At 36.8% G+C, this 18,033-nt stretch overlaps 1 protein-coding gene across 11 annotated transcripts in view; it reads left to right on the top strand.

The window, feature by feature from the left end:
- The window catches only part of SLC4A10 (solute carrier family 4 member 10), a 347,928-nt gene that overhangs the window by 322,005 nt on the left and 7,890 nt on the right, over nt 1-18,033 (top strand). For all 11 annotated transcript variants that reach the window (XM_060411136.1, XM_060411135.1, XM_060411134.1 and 8 more), the window contains 3 exons: nt 4,795-4,968; nt 5,684-5,806; nt 15,503-15,570. In XM_060411136.1, the coding sequence (XP_060267119.1) occupies nt 4,795-4,968; nt 5,684-5,806; nt 15,503-15,570 (365 nt within the window). The remainder of the gene's footprint in view (nt 1-4,794; nt 4,969-5,683; nt 5,807-15,502; nt 15,571-18,033) is intronic.

Raw genomic sequence — 18,033 nt, 5'->3', positions numbered from 1 at the left:
CCAACACTGTGGGCAAGAGATGGTAGTGCCTCTCTGCCTATTGATAAGTGGCCTCTCCATCAGACACTTAAGTGTCATCACAACAGAGTGTCATCACACATCACACCCAACGTCCATCCGAATGAGAAATATGAGGCAGAGTGAGGCTGAGGTCACTGTGCCTACTGACAGTCTACAAGGTCGCACATGGTCACTTCCACTTTTCTTATATTTGTTAGAAGCCAGTCATCGTGGCCAGTTTGCACACATGAGGAGGGAAATTTAGACTCCATCGCTTGAAGAGAATAATATCAAAGAATTTGTGGACACATTTAAAAAATACCACAAGAGGAACTTCCCTAGTGGTACAGTGGATGAGAATCTGCCTGCCAGGGCAGGGGACACTGGTTTGACCCCTGGTTCGGGAAGATTTGACATACCATGGAGCCACTAAGCCCGTGCACCACAGCTATTGAGCAGCACTCTAGAGCCCCAGGTCACAATTACTGAGCCTGTGTGCCCTAGAGCCCATGCTCTGCGACGAAGGGTAGCCCCAACTTGTAGCTGGAGGAAACCTGCATGCAGCAGTGAAGACTCAGAGCAGCCCCAAAATTAAATGAATAAAATTTTAAAACATTTTTTTAAGTGCCCCAAGATTATTTTAATTTTTTACTGAGGCTGTTGGTAAATTATTCCTGCTTATGTTATTATAGTGGGTTGAATAGTACCCCTTCCCCGCACATCCACCTGGAATCTCAGAATGTGACCTTATTTGGAAATAAAGTCTTTGCAGATAAAATCAGTTATGGATTTCAAGAGGAGCTCACCCTGAATTTAGGATGAACCCTAAATCCAATGACTGGAGTCCTGATAAGAAGATGAGAGGGCACAGAGAGACACAGGGAAGAAAGCCACATAAAGGTCGAGGCAGAGATTGGAATTTTGTCACCACAAGTCAAGGTATATCAGGAACCAACAGAAGCTGGAAGAGGCAAGAAAATTTTCTTCCCTTCAGCCTTCAGACAGAACAAGGCCGCACCAAAACCTCGAGTTTGAAATTCTGACCTCTACACCTATGAGAAAATAAATTTCTATTGTTTAAGCCACCGAGTTGTAATCTGTTACAGCAACACTAGGAAACTAACACAGATTTCTATTTAAAATTTCCTTTGAATAATCTTGTTTTATGATAAGACTGTTGTCATAAATTTTCTTGAAAAAGAGACTAGTTTGAGGATTATTTATTGTATAATTTATTTTTGTTGGCTAAAAGAAAATATAAATTGCCACTTTTTCTTTGACAAGATAGACTCATTACTGTTCAGTGAACTATAAAGGAACAGTCATCTGACTAAATGTTATTAATTTGTCAAATTAACACTTTTTAAGTGGAGCACAGGGTGTTAGATGGTGAACTGGCGCTTTAACAACAGACCACAAGAGAAACAGAAATAGAGTTTATCACTCATAGGTCTTCACAGGAAGGACCTGGCCTTGAGGGGCCACGCAGGGAGGCCAAGGCGAAATGGAGAGAGAGAGAGACAGGACCTAGGGCAGATGCCTTTATTAGGGTCAGTGGGTGGAGCACTTTGGGGTTGCTTGGCTAAGGCTGAAACTGGGCTCTTCAGATCGGAAGAGCAGGGTTTGGTGAGCTTTACAGAGGTCTTATCTAAGCGGTGCATAAGGAGGAGAAGGCACGGGAGGTTGTTGATCACAAGGCCCATTGGGGAAATTATACTAGGAACTTGTATGTACTTGTGACTCAGCAGGTAGCTATCTAAGGTATGCACTTGCATGAGGGGCTAGGGTAATTTAAGGTCGCTGCAGCCTGCTTGATCGGACAAAATGGGTGATGAGGCAGCAGGACCATGGAAGATCTTGTCTAAACTCTCAATGCTGAGGGACAGGCAGTACAGGAACTCTTTTCCTGAGAAAATAATAAATCAGCTTCTGACCTTGGGAGAAGGAAAACCTCTTAGGCCCGAGGATGCTATTGGATGTCAGAATCAAGACATAACTTTAACATGATATTACTGTAAGATCACTAATCACCCAAAGTCGATAGGATGTGTTCATCCTGATACTGGATAAAAGTAACTTGGGAGGAGATGTGTTGAATCTTAAGAAATAAAGTACAATCCTCAGGGTCATAACTGAATGTTTCATTGTTACAACACTTGAGAAGTGTTATGCATTTAATTTTACTCTAACTACATTTAATTTGTTCATTTATAACTTTATATATGAAAAATATATTTTAAAAGAATTGGTCTGGTAAAACAGATAGGGAAGAGTGCTGAAGAGGTTTTGTTTGTTTGTTTTGCTGGGGGGTTTTTTGCCTTTGGCAAAAGTTCTATGAGTACTAATTTCATCTGTAGGTGAAAAGTATTTATTATTAGGCCTCAGGCTCACATAAATACAGCAGCATAATTTTAAGAAATAAAGTAAAATCATTTTGATAGCTTCAACAGATTTTCCCCCCTAATTCCACTCACATGATTTTATTATACCCATGAACTTTGGAACTAAACAAGAATGTCAAATTTTGGAATTATTTGGGGCTGTGAATCTTTCAGATGAAAGTTGAGGAAAATATTATCAAAGACCCACGAGAAAAGTATAATGAGTTCTAAATAGCAAAATGAAACATCAAATAGGGTCTCACACTAAGAAACAGAGTTAGTGAAAATTTTAGTGAGCCCTGAACTCAGGGAGCTGAAATTCCTTTTTGGAATATTGTGGCTACCTGGATGGAGAAATGGGATGCTGATATTAGGATAAGATCAAAGGTACATGCAAAACTCAGAATACATTTATCATGACTATCATTAGGTACTTGAGTAGTAATAATTAAAAATGTGCAGAATATCAGCAGTTCAAGAAACATGTTAATTCGTTACCCCGTTTGTTCGAAGAATCTTGTACATTACCTGTTTGGCAATATTAAGAAATTTATCTAGGTTTCTTATTGTGCAACATGACAGGAAAAACAGAACATAGTGTTCTTATGAACGCTGTTTCTGTACTCAGATATATAACTACATTTATATTCATTCCAGCACTTTAAGGATCCAAAGTAAAGCAAATGTGCCATTTAAGCAATAACAATGGAATCACCCACACACTGAAGTACAGTTATGCAATAACATAACTTCACACATGGAGAAATGGTAGCTGGGGAAAAAATTAGTTCTATAGAAATTGAAACATTCATTTATAGCCCTGAGGATTTAACTTTATTTTTTCCCCTATTCCTGTCTCCATCATGCACTGAGTTTTATTTATTTAATGACATGTAATTTTAAGAGATATTTAGGAGTTAGAGATAAAAAGACCCAGTGAAATATTTATGGACAATATAGAGAAGAACAGACCAGGAACTAATTCAGCACTTAGTACTCTGCATAGGTTTTCAACAAATTTTTTGGAAGGTATAAATGAATATAACTAAATAAATGGACACTGGATGGACTCAACTATGTGTGATTCTGGTTTAGATGCCCCAGGGAAGGTCATGCTGTGCCACGAGACAGGTAAAAACAGAAGGAAAGTGTTGAACTGGGGGTATGAGAAGGTGTCATCATGTAAAACATGATGTATGACACTACACTGACACTTATTTGACTCAATGGGCATTTTTGTTCCTTGGCGTATTCGAGTAATTTTGGAAAATTTAATGAAGATTGCTTACAATATTCTCATATAAATTAGCTAAGGACTAAATCTAATGTTACTCTCGAAACACATAGGAGATATTCCATGGTATGAAATAGAACTGACAGTGATTGAAACTGTCATTTTCTAAATCATCACTTCTTGTTGGAAACATTGAAAACTGTAAAATTTGGCCTGAGAAAAATTAAACAAAATGATCTGCATAAAACAAAGCTAACATGCAGTACATTTTGTTAAGTAAAATATGATTTAAGATTTCAGATTCTTGTGGACATTTAATCTATAAAATTTGAATTGAGAAAATTAACTTTGATGGATAAAAATGTCAAAGCTATTAAAATAATATCTAGTCCAAAAATAAAGTACTGTCTTTATGATAAAGTTTAAACAGAAATAACCTTGATCCAGATGAAAATAATAAGATACAATTGAAAATATATATAAATGATTTGACAGTGTAGTAGAGGAAACTGATCAATAAATTAAACTGTTAAAATGTGCTCTTTATTAATTATTAATACTTTATTAATAATAACTCATCTAGGTTAAAACTTTATGGCCAAGGTATTTGTATTTTTAGAAACAGCACCAAAACCTTTTATGGCTATGAAAGTGACAAGGTCAAAAAAGCAGAGTCAAAATAAGGAGGTACATCCTAAACAGCAGCTGCATGTGAGGTTAGAGCTCAAGACAGAAAGAGCTGCAGTAGAGACTGAGGGCTGAGAATCTAGCAAGTATGTGAACGCTGAAACAGTGGGTATGGATGAAATATTCAGTAAAGAAGGATGCAGGGAACCCCAGTACTTAAAGGGCAAATAAAGGAAGAAATTGACATGTGATGATGAAGATTCTGTTTTGTCTCAAGGCTATACTCTCTGAGGGAGCAATGTTTAGCATTGGCATCAGTGTTATTAAACTCTTCTAAATTATAACCTGTATTCACATTTGAGAAAATATGGGACATTATAAAACTGAAGTTGTGGTATTTCAGAAAGCACACTTAACAATCCCATAGTCCTGATGCCCAGATGTCAATGTAAATGTGATCTAGGTATACCATATATTGGACTATATTATACATTTACTTGTCCTACTTTTATTGTTGTCTGTAGAAAGCAATTTAGTCTGTTTATCTTTTAGTTCTTTGATAGAATAAAGCTCTTCTGGATGCCTGCAAAACATCAACCAGATTTTATATATCTAAGGCATGTGCCACTTCGAAAAGTCCATCTCTTCACAGTTATTCAGATGAGTTGCCTCGGCCTTTTGTGGATAATAAAAGTTTCACGAGCTGCTATTGTCTTTCCCATGATGGTATGACACTTCTAAGTCAGCTCTTTTTCTCACTCTGATTTTCTGCTCTCACTAAAAATCCATGAACAAATTGGAACAATAGAATAATTTTGAACAGTTATTGGAAACCTTGGTATAAACTTTAGCCACTAAAACTAGTAATTAAAATTGGGTTTTAGATTATATATGAATTTCAGTGATTCATACTAGTTTTATCTCTATCATTCTGAACATTAGTTTCAATTAATTAAAGTTGGGTGGAAAATGTAAAGTTTCACAATTTAACTTTAAAGATATACTAGCAAATCTGAAAAGTTAAGGAAACTTTAAAAATTAAATTTTATTAAATATTTTAGATGAGTTTCAAATATTTCAAAGCTAAAGTATTAGAATTTGAATGACTATGAATGATTAAAATATTATCAGCATAGTTATTAAAGGTTTAATATTCTTAAAGTGTTTTTAAGGAAATGGTCAAAAATATAGTTTTTTTCATTGCTTCTTTAAATGCCTCCTATAATGGGTAAAATCATAGCCATTATTCTGGAGATGTGGTAAGAAAAGAAATTGAAGGAAGCAAAAGTTAGACAATATCTATTATACACACATATATCAAAATTTCACTTTAATATCAGACCTAATTGTAGTTGACTTGTTTCTACCAAAAAACAAAACAAATCTAAATCTCCCATTTATATTTTTTCCTTGTTTTAAAATCTTTTATTATTTCCTTCAGGTGTTAGCTCTGGTATTTGTAAGAAAATTGATGGACTTTTTGTTTACCAAACGGGAACTCAGCTGGTTGGATGATTTAATGCCTGAGAGTAAGAAAAAGAAACTAGAAGATGCTGAAAAAGAAGTAAGTCAGAGCAAAATCAATATCTTATAAGGAAAAAGCAACACGTGCACAGTAACAGCTCTGCAAAATAAATTATTGTGTTTATCTTTAGTGATTACTAATAAGCACAGGTGGACTACTATGAAAGATGAGTGTATCAGATCATAAAGCTGAAACTTGAACAGAGAGAGCACGTATCTTATATGAGCAAACTCTAGTGAAATATGCAAATACTTTGTACTTCATTATCCTTCGAATTATAAGGTTTATTTTTCTGATTTCTCCCCTTAGGATGGCAGAAACTTGCTGATCCTTAACTGTTTCCAAATTGTGATCAGTGATTGCTTTTTGGTTGAATATGTGAGAAGAAAAAAAGAGACATTATTACTGTTGATAGTTTCCTAGGGAGCAAAGTTTTAATCAAAAGATTCTAATTCTAGTTAAAGATAAAATTAGTTATTCTTGAAATATATGGAAATGTTTCATAGGAAAGCATGTTGCTCTGATTTGCTTTCATCACTTCGTGGCCTTTTGGTTAGATCAAGTGTGATTTTCTTTCAAAGTGCTTTCAGTTCAGTTCAATCACTCAGTTGTGTCTGACTCTTTGCAACCCCTTGAACTGCCGCACGCCAGGCCTCCCTGTCCATCACCAACTCCCGGAGTTCACCCAAACTCATATCCATTGAGTCGGTGATGCCATCCAACCATCTCATCCTCTGTCATCGCCTTCTCCTCCTGCCCTCAATCTTTCAAAGTGCTTTAGGACTGGGTAAATATTGTTTGAGAAACTTTGGGGATTTTATTACTTTCACAAACTACTGATTTATCCTATTCTGTTTTACATGTTAAAACAATTTAAGTTTTATGACATTTAAAATTCATGTATAAATCTGGATCTATTTTGAAGGCTAGTAGTCATAATATTTTTAAAGTATTGCAAAGACTATAAATGAAAAATAAATGACCAGTGTATCATTTAGCAGAATGACTGAGTCCATAAGTTGTAAATCAGAAGAACAAAATTTCTGTGTAACTGGAAATGAATTTGAAAGAAAATACTTAGTGAGACTTGTGCATTATTCCCTCCATTTTTTCTTCTACAAAGCATTCAGTAAATGTATTTAGTTTCCTCTCTGTGGTATATTTTCTCAAGCCATGGGCATATTCCTCTTTCTTCTGGGGAGTTTGTTTGCAAACATTTCAATGGTCTTAGGTTTTACTTAACCATTAGATGAGTCCAGATTAGGCCATGAAGTCTAATGGGATTTCTGCTCAGATGTTTCTGCAAACATCTCTACATAATATGTGACTGTCTGGCATTTCTTCACGTTTCCATGGTGAAAAGATTGTCCTATATGTTGTAGAAGGCATACTTTGAATTATACTTCTGGCCATACTAAGGGAATGGAAAATCACTCCAGTATTCTTGCCTCAAGAACCTCATGAACTGTATGAAAATTAATACTGATATAATGTTGAAAATGTCAATATAAAGTTATCAAGCTTCTTTATTTTTCTAGGGTTGATATACTCATATTTAAGTATGAGAAATGTTTTTTTAAATAGTGCTTTAACTGTTTTTCTGTTTTTTCTAAGCTTTAACTACTTTTATAAGTTTATACTCTAAGTGTGAGAGATATTTTAATAGTGCTTTAACTAGGATATTTGGATAATCTGTATATGATTTTAGGGCTTTATTAAAGGTTTGCAGTCCTCCTCAGGTACTATTCAAGAAAAATGCAACAGAATTTGGTATAAAATAAATGTAAATAAAGTGAACATGAGTATAGAAATATTAAAGGCTTAAACTATTCATACTTGACATAATTAAAATTTATTTCGGTTGAAAATAATTTCTAAGAAGTTTCAAATTCTAAGGAAGACAACTTTGAATACAAAACTCATTGACCACAAGGTTTTCCTTAGATTCCCTGATAATGAGAATGTTAAGTATTCTGATGCAGTAACTTGTAAATGTAATTTTGCCTTATTTTCCTGCTTTGATTTCCTGTCAAATGTCTTTACTATTTCTGTAGGAATCAGCTAGCAACAGCCCCAGGCATACAATCATATCTTCTACAGCATTCATGTTATGCCATATCCATACCATGGAGTATTCTTGCCCTTCTACTTTGTAAAAAGAAAAATACCATGTATATATCATTGTTATCATCTTTCAGTCACTAAGCCGTGTCCTACTCTTTGCAGCCCCATGGACTGCAGCATTCCAGGCTCCTCTGTTCTCCACTATCTCCTGAAGTTTGCTCAGATTTGTGTTCATCAAGTTGATGATGCTATCTAACCATCTCATTCTCTGCCACCCCATTCTCCTTTTGTCTTCAGTACTTGCCAGCATTAGACTCTTTTCCAGTGAGCTGGCTCTTCGCATCAGATGACCAAAATATTGGAGTTTCAGCTTCAGCATCAGTCCCTCCAATGAATATTCAGGGTTGATTTCCTTTAGGATTGACTGGCTTGATCCATATGAATAGTATATATAATATATTATGCTTAATATTATTTCTTCCCTTTTTTCATTCAAAGAAAGTTTCATATTCTTCCTTTATATGTCTGTGAAATAGGAGAAAGCAAATTTGACAGTAATCATAAATGTATTAGAATATGCTATTTCCATTGCTGAGAACCATTCACATAGCTGCATATGTATGGTACTCATATGTATGTGTGCCATATGTCCATTTTGGAATTTAGTAACTTCAGATAGGCAGAGATGCTATGGAATGAGCTTCTAATCTTTTTACATTATAGACTCATTATATACCAATGGTTATTGACTGTTTTATGATGTAGATAAAGAATTTAGAAGTAATATTACTAAATCTTCTAAGTATTTTCTAAAAGGATTCAAAAAGAGGTAAAGGATTTATTGAGGAAAAGTTACAGCTGTATCCTTCAGTTCAGAGTATGAGAAAAACTAAAGGAAAATGCCCTACAATACATTAATCAGGTAGGTTTACAGACCTTTAAATTCTCCATTAGATTAATATGATATACTTTAATGTGATCCTCAGTACTTATAAAGAAACAAGTAAACCAATAATACAGTCATGAAATAATCCATAGTAGGACATTAAAATATAGTTCTGACCAGTGCAACGAAAGATAATTCTACATTTGACAACTGGAGAGAGAAAGTATAATTTAAAGATATTAACTTTCTACGCTGGAATTAGTATTAAAAGAATATGATCAGTATAGAGAGTAGGAAGATTTAAGAAAGATTATACTGAAACTCAGAGAGGGCAATGGCAACGCACTCCAGTACTCTTGCCTGGAAAATCCCATGGACTGAGGAGCCTGGTGGGTTGCAGTCCATGGGGTCGCTGGGAGTTGGACACGGCTGAGTGACTTCACTTTCACTTTTCACTTTCATGCATTGGAGAACCCACCCCAGTGTTCTTGCCTGGAGAATCCCAGGGACAGCAGAGCCTGGTGGGCTGCCATCTATGGGATCGCACAGAGTTGGACACGACTGAAGCGACTTAGCAGCAGCAGCTTACTGAAACTAAAATTCTGGTTGATTTTCTACTTGGTAGCCCAGATTTCGATATTTCATTTGCTTGAGGCTTATGGACTCCACTGAAGAGTATGATCTTACTGTAGCATCTTATACCAAGGCCCAGTCTTCCAGGAAAAGACTGGAGAAGACATTTACATGAATGTGGTAAATGAACAAGTTCTACCCAAAATGTTGCGTTTCTGCAATTACTTAGATTAATTGAGTAACTCTGATTGTGATCCGGAAAGATGGTAAAGAGCAGAAATGTCTCAGTTCACTGAGATTTGAATTTTAAGTAGACTCACCTCTTGTCCTTTTGATGATAGTTACAAGCTTGTACCTTTATCTTTCGGGGCTTTACTATCAGTAGCCCACTTCTGGTCTTATGGCATTGAGAAAACATTAGTTTGACCTTAAAATTCAATAATGAGTTAAGCAGAATAAATAGCTACACAGGCCAGTCCAAGGTCGCAGAGCTTCTGTTCCAAATTTTCATGTACTTCATGCATATGCATATGCATATGGTTCAGTTTTTAGAAAGAAAGGATTATAATCAGGATAGAAATGAATATTGGAACCCTGACATTTTGCACATTGCTCTGTGTAAAGGGAAGACTGCAGAATCAAATTCTGGATGTCCAAATGTGCTCAGAGTACCAACACACTTTACTTCCTACTTCAGTATTCTCTAGGACATTGTACACATTTGACAAAAGGGCTGCTGATAAAGCAGAAAGCCCCCCAGAATGTTTGCTCCTTGGTGAGGGAGGAGGAGGAGGTTAATGTTAGATAAATCCTAGAAATTCAGCTCTGCTCAGTGATCATGATATTGACATCTCTTGGTTTGTGGGAGGTTCACTCCAACATATATGCTATGGTGAAGAAAAGGAGGGGTGCAAGTGGGACTTACGATCTGTCTGAAACAGGCTCGTGAGCAAGGCCAAGATTATACATATTAGAGAGCATATCTTATGCTAAGAAATATCAGCATCAGTTGTGGATTTAGGAAGCATGGCCTAATTATTGTACAGGCAAATCTTACTTCTAGTTGAATCTCAGAGCAAGGCAAGCATATTATTCTTCCTCAAGCAGTGGTTTTCAAAGTGTGGTCCTAGGATCTCTGTGGTATCAGCCAACACCTGTCAACTTGTCATAAATCTGAATTCTTGGACCCTACTCCAGAGCTACTGAATCAAAACTCTGGATATGGGCCCAGAAATCTGTGTTAACAAGACCTCCAGGTGATTCTCATGAGTTCTGAAATTTGAGGTATGACCTTTCCTAAACCCCCAAGCTCTGTATCACCAGAATATATTCCTCTAAATCCAGAGTTACTCTGTCAGAATTTTTTAATTTTATAATAATTTTGATAAGTCAATTAGAGAAACTGAATCAAATATGCTGATGAAAAACGTATGTTGCATCCATCTGTTTATATGAATTCTATATGGACTACTCCTCCCCCCCCATTTTTTTCTTTTCAGTTTTCATCGTTCAAGTGAGTAGTTGTATGTACTGGCTCTTCTGCATATCGGAAGTCTTAAGGAATATCTCTTATAATATTTTATGGCTTACAAATAATTGTAGGGGTGTGCATGTATGTTTGTATGTTTGCATGTGATGTCTGTAGCATTATCTATCCTATTAGTAATTGAGGAAGGAGATGCTCAGGCACTTCATGCATTCTGTTGCATTTCATGTTCTCTTGCATGAAATCGAAGGGGTTGAACTTGATTTCTGAATTCCCTTCCATTTTTTAATATCTAAGAATTCTAAAATTGCTGAATGTTTTCTCTAATACTCTGGACACCTTTGTGAACATTGGCTCTGTGCTGCTGCTGTTTGTACTTTGAGCTGTTTTAGGACTCCTCCAGAGGTACAGATTTTACATGAAAAATGGATACAGTAGCATGCTATCTGTTTCACTAAAGGTAGAGCATTTATTAGATATCATAATATATGAATTGTATGTTTTACACTATCACAAACCATAATTCAGATTCATGATCTAACTTTATATGTAAACCCTTCATCAAAACACACCACAATTTACCTCTGATTTTGTTTTCCTTTTCTACTTAGTACAGGCCTTTCGCCCCAGCCAGGCTAGCTGTTCGTTATTGTGAAAACATGTCTTATTTATTCCTACCGTTTATTACCTTGTTTCTTCCTACTTAAGATTTCTCCCTTTCTATTACCAAACTGATCAAATGAGACTGGCCCAGATACCACTGCCTCTTGTTCTGTTCTTCTTACAGTGATCCTTCTTGTCCTCTAAGAGTAAGGTTTATGACTCTCTTTTCATTGTATGCCCAGTACCTAGCATACAACTTGTCATGAGAAATGTATTTGCTTATTGGATTCATGAATAGCTCCTGGATTATTCTTTTTATTCACTGTGTGCTTAGCACATGATACATACCCAGTAAATGTTTGAGTGCCGTTGAAGAGATTCATTTTTACGCCTCTATATTTCTGCTTTTTACTGGGTATAGAATCAACTGTCCTTCACTTGTTTAGTATCAGAACAATGCTTTGGCTATCTGAATAAAAAGTTGGTGTTCAAATCAGACTATGAACATTCCCGTAGTCAAATTGGCAAAACCTCCTCAAGTGCTCTTTGGTAAACTTTGATCATCATCCTTGTAGAACTCAGCAGATTTTTGATGGACACTGTGTAAATGAAATGCTGAATGGAACTCATTTTAGGATATTTCAGACTAACAAAGTTAAGGATACCCAGTAAGCTTTTTGCTTTCTCTCTCTTTCCTTGTATGATGGAGATAAAAGAGGTTGTGATTGTCGTGACGGCTAGTGCCTGATTTGACTGCTCCTCCCCAGAAAGTCTCGATTTTTGGCTTCCTCACAGAGCTGCCTGGGATGCAGCCGGCCCTCTATCCCCAAGCTCTGGGGCCCACCCAGCTTCCTTCTGGCACTGAAGGCAGCGGCTGCTCCGCCACCCTTCTCTTCAGATAAGCATGGCTTGGAAATGCTATCTTTAGAGGTGATGAGTTTTTGTTTGGATAGAATTATGACTAGTATAAAGCCCACACATGCTAACAAGCCACAGAGTGCAAAATAATTATTGAAAGTAATTTGAGAGAAAAGTGGAAAATCATCTGAGGAAAAAAACAAAATTGTTCCCAAAGCTTTGATCCAATTTTTTCTTTTAGATTGAATCTTGAGCCTTAGTTTTCTGCTGCCAGGTAATCCAGGCATTGATGGCACCGTTGTTCTCTTCAGTTCCTTTATTTTTTCCCCAATTTTTACTCTTTATTATACCTTTCTACCTGGCTTATTTACATTTTATTATGAGTTGGTCAGAAAAGATACTACATACCAATCTTACCTTTCAATAGACAACCAAGAAAAGAATTACATATTGCTTGTATTTGGTTTTACTTAAATAACATTGGGGATTGGTGATTGTTTTCTCTTTATGTCCCTCCATGTGCATTATTGGGGCTTCCCTGATAGCTCAGTTGGTAAAGAATCCGCCTACAATGCAGGAGACCCCAGTTCAATTCCTGGGTCAGGAAGATCCTCTGGAGAAAGGATAGGCTACCCACTCCAGTGTTCTTGGGCTTCTGTTATGGCTCAGCTGGTAAAGAATCTGCCCGCAATGCGGGAAACTTGGGTTTGATCCCTGGGTTGGGAAGATCCCCTGGAGAAGGGAAAGGCTACCCACTCCAGTATTCTGGCCTGGAGAATTCCGTGGACTGTATAGTCCATGGGGTCACAAAGAGTCGGACACGACTGAGCGACTTTCACTTTCACATGTGCATTAAGATAACCTTTTCTATAGAAAAAGTAACCTTTTCTTCCTTAAAGGATAAATGTGTTCTACCCATGGCCTCAATGGTGTGCATATAAATTAATATGGTCCATGTATCATTTCCATATATAGAAACTAATCCATTTGCAAGGCATGCATCATTTTAGACTACGGATTAGCTCTGCACAAGTGCTTAAATATATAATTTCAAACCAATGATACTGTCTGCTCACTTTGAATTAGTTCTGATGGTATCTCCACATAACATGGGGAACAGGCATAATACATAAGAAATAATATATATCTTAGAGGTCTTCAAAGAAAAATTTTCCTTGAAATGTAACAGAGAAAGAGAATAGAATAAATTCCCATAATGCAAAAGGATAACAGCTACATGTCAATAGTATCACAGAGTACAGATATAACACTGGGTTGGTTGGGAGGGCAGCTTCTAAGCAGAGAAATAACAGATCCCATACAATCCTCTGACCTCTCCTTTATTACATAGCATAGGTTGTGCAGAGGTATTCTAAGGCCTAAGGCCTCAGCAGAGGCTGAGGGCTCAGCAGAGGGGAGCCTGCCTGGTCACAGGTTAGATCTGTACAGAGAGCATTTCAAGAGTGAAAACAAGACCTGCCCCCACATTGCCTCATAAATTCATAGGCTAGCTGAAGAGGAGGTAGAAAACACCATTTCTTTTAAGTAACAAGAAATATGGTTGTGGTTCTTCAGACTAGGCAGCATGCAAGTTGAGGACCCTAGGAATAGACTTGTATGCCAGAAAAAATGACATCAACCAAAGCTGATTTAGACCGGCCAAGCTTCTGCTAAGCTACTGAAAGAGGGAAAGCAGTGACCCTCCAGGGCCTTCCTTTTTCTCTCTCTTCAGTTCCCAATTTGGTCAGGAAAGTGACCTAGCTCTTCATCTCTCCACAACTTAAAATTTCATTTCTGGAGTTAGGGCCAATAATTCTAACAGTTTTAAATGGCCCCAAATAGTTCTCTAAACTTGAACATTCCTAATTGACCCATTTGAAAATAAATGCATGAAATAGGAGCTATAATCTGTAGCTACTACATTTAATTTTTGGTACATGGAAAAAGGCTAATGATAACATTATTGCAAATTAAACTAGGGTGTTTCAGTGCTACAGAAGTTTATCTTCATCCCAAAGATATACTTTTAAAACATTTGTTGTTCAATTGCTAAGTTATGTTTGACTCTTTGTGACCCCATGAACTTCAGCACATCAGGCTTCCGTGTCCCTCACTATCTTTTGGAGTTTGCCCAAACTCATGTTCACTGAGTCTGTGATGCCATCCAACCATCTCATCCTCTGCTGCCTTCTTCTCCTTTTACGTTCAATCTTTCCCAGCATCAGGGTCTTTTCTAATGAGTCAGCTCTTCTCGTCAGGTAGCCAAGGTATCAGAGCTTCAGCTTCAGCATCAGTCCTTCCAATGAATATTCAGGGTTGATTTCCTTTAGGATTAACTGATTTGGTCTCCTTGCTGTCCAAGGGACTCTCAAGAGTTTTTTCCAACACCACAGTTTGAAAGCATCAATTGTTTGGCACTCAGCCTTCTTTATGGTCCAACTCTCACATCCATACATGACTACTAGAAAAACTATAACTTTGACTATATGGACTTTATATATGAAGAAATGAATATATGAAGCATTTCTACCCTTAGGAGAAGGGTGGACTATTGCACTGAAGAAGAAATCTGAGGCCTAAAACAAAAGCGTATAATGAGTCTTAAGTGGAAAGCACTCCTGTATTCTGGTCCATACAGGGGCTTCTGCTTCTCCATATCTTCTACTGTCTGTTACCAAGTCTCTAGAGCAATGGTCCTCAGACCAGTGTGGTCTTCTGACCAGCATAATCAGCATCACCCAAGACATGTACTTAGGCCCTGCTCCAAATCTACTGAATCAGACTGGGCTGGAGGTACAGCCCAGTAATCTATATGTTTAATAAACCTTCCAGGTGATTCTGGTGTGAACGAAAGTTTGAGAACCACTGCTCTATTAAATACGTCTCTTGTTGCTTTCTAATGGAGCACTCTGGGAATGTAATTTCAACTTTACAATAATGAAAATGATTACCAATACATTTGTCCTTGTAAAATTTAGATTTTTGTTTTAATCTGCTTGGAAATTAACCATATTTTATATTGAATGACATGAAGGAGATTGTTGTTAGCATTTAAATTGCTTTGTGGTATGAGACTCTCATTAATTACTTCTGTTCTTGGTAGCTGATACTTTATTGAAAGGACCTGTGCTAGCATTAATAAATGCAAACAAAGTGGAAGGTTCTGAGGTTAATGAGATAGTGAAATATTGATTTCTGTTTCTTCTTTAATGTAAAATGGAGGCTCATCAGATTCACATTGTATGCTTTACATTTGTCTTTCCAGGAAGAACAAAGTATGCTAGCTATGGAAGATGAGGGCACAGTACAGCTCCCACTGGAAGGGCACTATAGGTAAGATATAAATGTGAAAACACACCAACTGGAGTAATGTAATGTGTTGTTATATACGCTACTTGAGAATTTCATGTGTGTGGATTCCTACTGAGGTTTGTTGAAATTGTGTTAGAGTGGAAAGAACTAAAACTGGGTGTTCGATTATCCTGCCCCAGTTCTGCCACTAGAAGCCGTGTGACTCTGGCTAAGTAGCTTAGAATGAAGTGAGGTAGGAAACTGTTCTCTTAGGTCTCGTATTTTATAATGAGCATGAAAGTTCTTGCGTATTCTCTTAAAATAGCACCTGAAGACAGATCAGTATTCAGTTCTGGAATAAATGAGTTAGGTATTCACTAAAGCCATCACATGTAAATGTTTGAACTCTGGGAAAAACATAGGATTTACCCCTACTGAAAAACACTTCCAGAGATAATCTATTTCCTGAATTGAAGGATTCAGTTATACTAGTAATTTTAGGAAATATTTATGTAACTCTCCAAAATATGCTAATCTTCTTCATGTGCAGAGACATAGCAAAAAAAGCAAACTTCTCTAAGTTATAATAAAAAATGTTTGAAAGTATTTGGCAAAAAATTATATATATATGATCCCAAAGTGCTTAAGGATAATTTAGGGCCATGCCAAGAAAAAAAGCATAGAAGGCTTTTGACTAAGGAGGGAATCTTTCATAGCTTTAAAAAAATAGGAGTGGATCTTCAGGGTCTGACTGTAAGATCATATTTCCTAGATATAAAAAATACAATTATCATCTACCACTTAAGAGTGAGCACAAGTACAGAAGACGTTTTTCCTTTCTCTCTCTTTCTTTTTTTAAAATAATATTTGTTTTAAAATCCTGTTGATTGTTTAGTTGAATCAGCATATTCTCAACTGTATTCTATAGAAATCTGCCTAGTTTCCTGTGGTACCCCTCTTAAAAGGATTTTGTGGTTTAATAAGTCTGAAAAATGTTCTATACCACATTCCAGTTTAGAGTTTCACAATGCACATTGGCATGTTAAAGAATCTAACTTGTACTGGCATTTTTTTAAAAAAAGTTTAATTTTGTTGTAGCCAGCATTTTTAAAACTCTTTTGCTCACAAGACTCTTTCTCACATAATATTATGAAAAACTTGTATTCTCCATGACTCTTTTGGAAGCTAGTTGATCTCATTCTTTGTTACCAAGGGCTGAATTAATGAGACATATTAAGGAAGACAGATTAGGATGTCCAGATTAGGAAGGAAGGAGTCTGTGAGAACTGTTTTGCTCCAGACTCTCAGTGTTCCTCTTAAAAATTTAATTTGTTGCCCTCTTGTGAATGTCCACAATAGAGGTATGAGAGGTCAGTTTAGGATTTCTGTAGAACATGACTTTTTCCATAGCAGAGTATCATTTTTACCTGTGGTAGAAAAGAGTACTGATTTCTCACACAATGACACTTTATTTGGCTTGGCCTGTGTTTTATCTCTGTTGATATTTGGTTGCCTTTCTGGCCCTGGGAATGTTTTAGAGAGTTCTAAATGGACTTATAATTGGTGCAGTTTTAAAATGTAAAAAAAAAAAAAATGCATCCAGCATAATTACAGGTCCTAATATTACAGGCTCCCCCAGCCACTGAATAAAATATTTGTTGAGTGGATACCAAACGTCAGACTTTGTCTAGGTCATGGTGAAACAGCAGAGGACCAATGTTCAAGAATCCTTGTTCTCATGAAGCTTGCATTCAAGTAGAATAGAGGTGGGGGAGACAGAAAATACATAAATGAACAAGTAATATAGTATATATTTCAAATGGTGAAAAATGAAACAAAAACACAAAGCAGAAAGAGGGATGAAGTTGCTACGGGGAGATGGAAACAGAAATTTTAAATAAAGCAGTCAACAAAGGCCTATGGGAGCAGGTGACATTTGAACTAAGAATGGAAAAGGTTATTTTATATTTGGTTGGCAAAAATGTTTGCTTGGGTTTTTCCTTAAGTTATGGAAAAACCCTAACACACTTTCAGCCAAACCCATACCATGTAAAGGAACATTATAGGCAGAGGAAGAGAAGTACAAGACCATGAGGGAGCACCAAGCCTGTGGGGTCCCAGGACAGTCAGGAGGCCATTGCACTGTAGCTGGAGAGGAAAGAGCAGGGGAGTAATAGCAGAAGGTGAAGCTGCGGGGGGAGCAAGCAAGGGGCAGAGCCTCAGCCCGTCCACTGGGCTTTTACTTTGAGTGGCTGGGAGCCAGTGTGGAGACTGAGCAGAGGGGCGAAGTGCTATACTGGGCTATGGATACAGGGACAAGAGGCCCAGCAGCGGCCACGCAGAACCTAAACTCCGCCGTTGGGAAAGAACTAGGAAACCTGTACCCCAAACCAGTTTCTGTATAACTTGAATCTTTCATTTAGATTTTAATTTTTCATAGTTGTGAAATTGTTTGGAGAGAACAATTATTAATAATACTTAACTTTTAATTATCAAAAATTCTGC

The sequence above is a fragment of the Ovis aries genome, chromosome 2, assembly GCF_016772045.2.
Source record: "Ovis aries strain OAR_USU_Benz2616 breed Rambouillet chromosome 2, ARS-UI_Ramb_v3.0, whole genome shotgun sequence".
Classification (NCBI taxonomy): Eukaryota; Metazoa; Chordata; class Mammalia; order Artiodactyla; family Bovidae; genus Ovis; species Ovis aries.
Note: the sequence above shows the minus strand (reverse complement) of the source record. Positions and strands in the feature narration are given on the sequence as shown.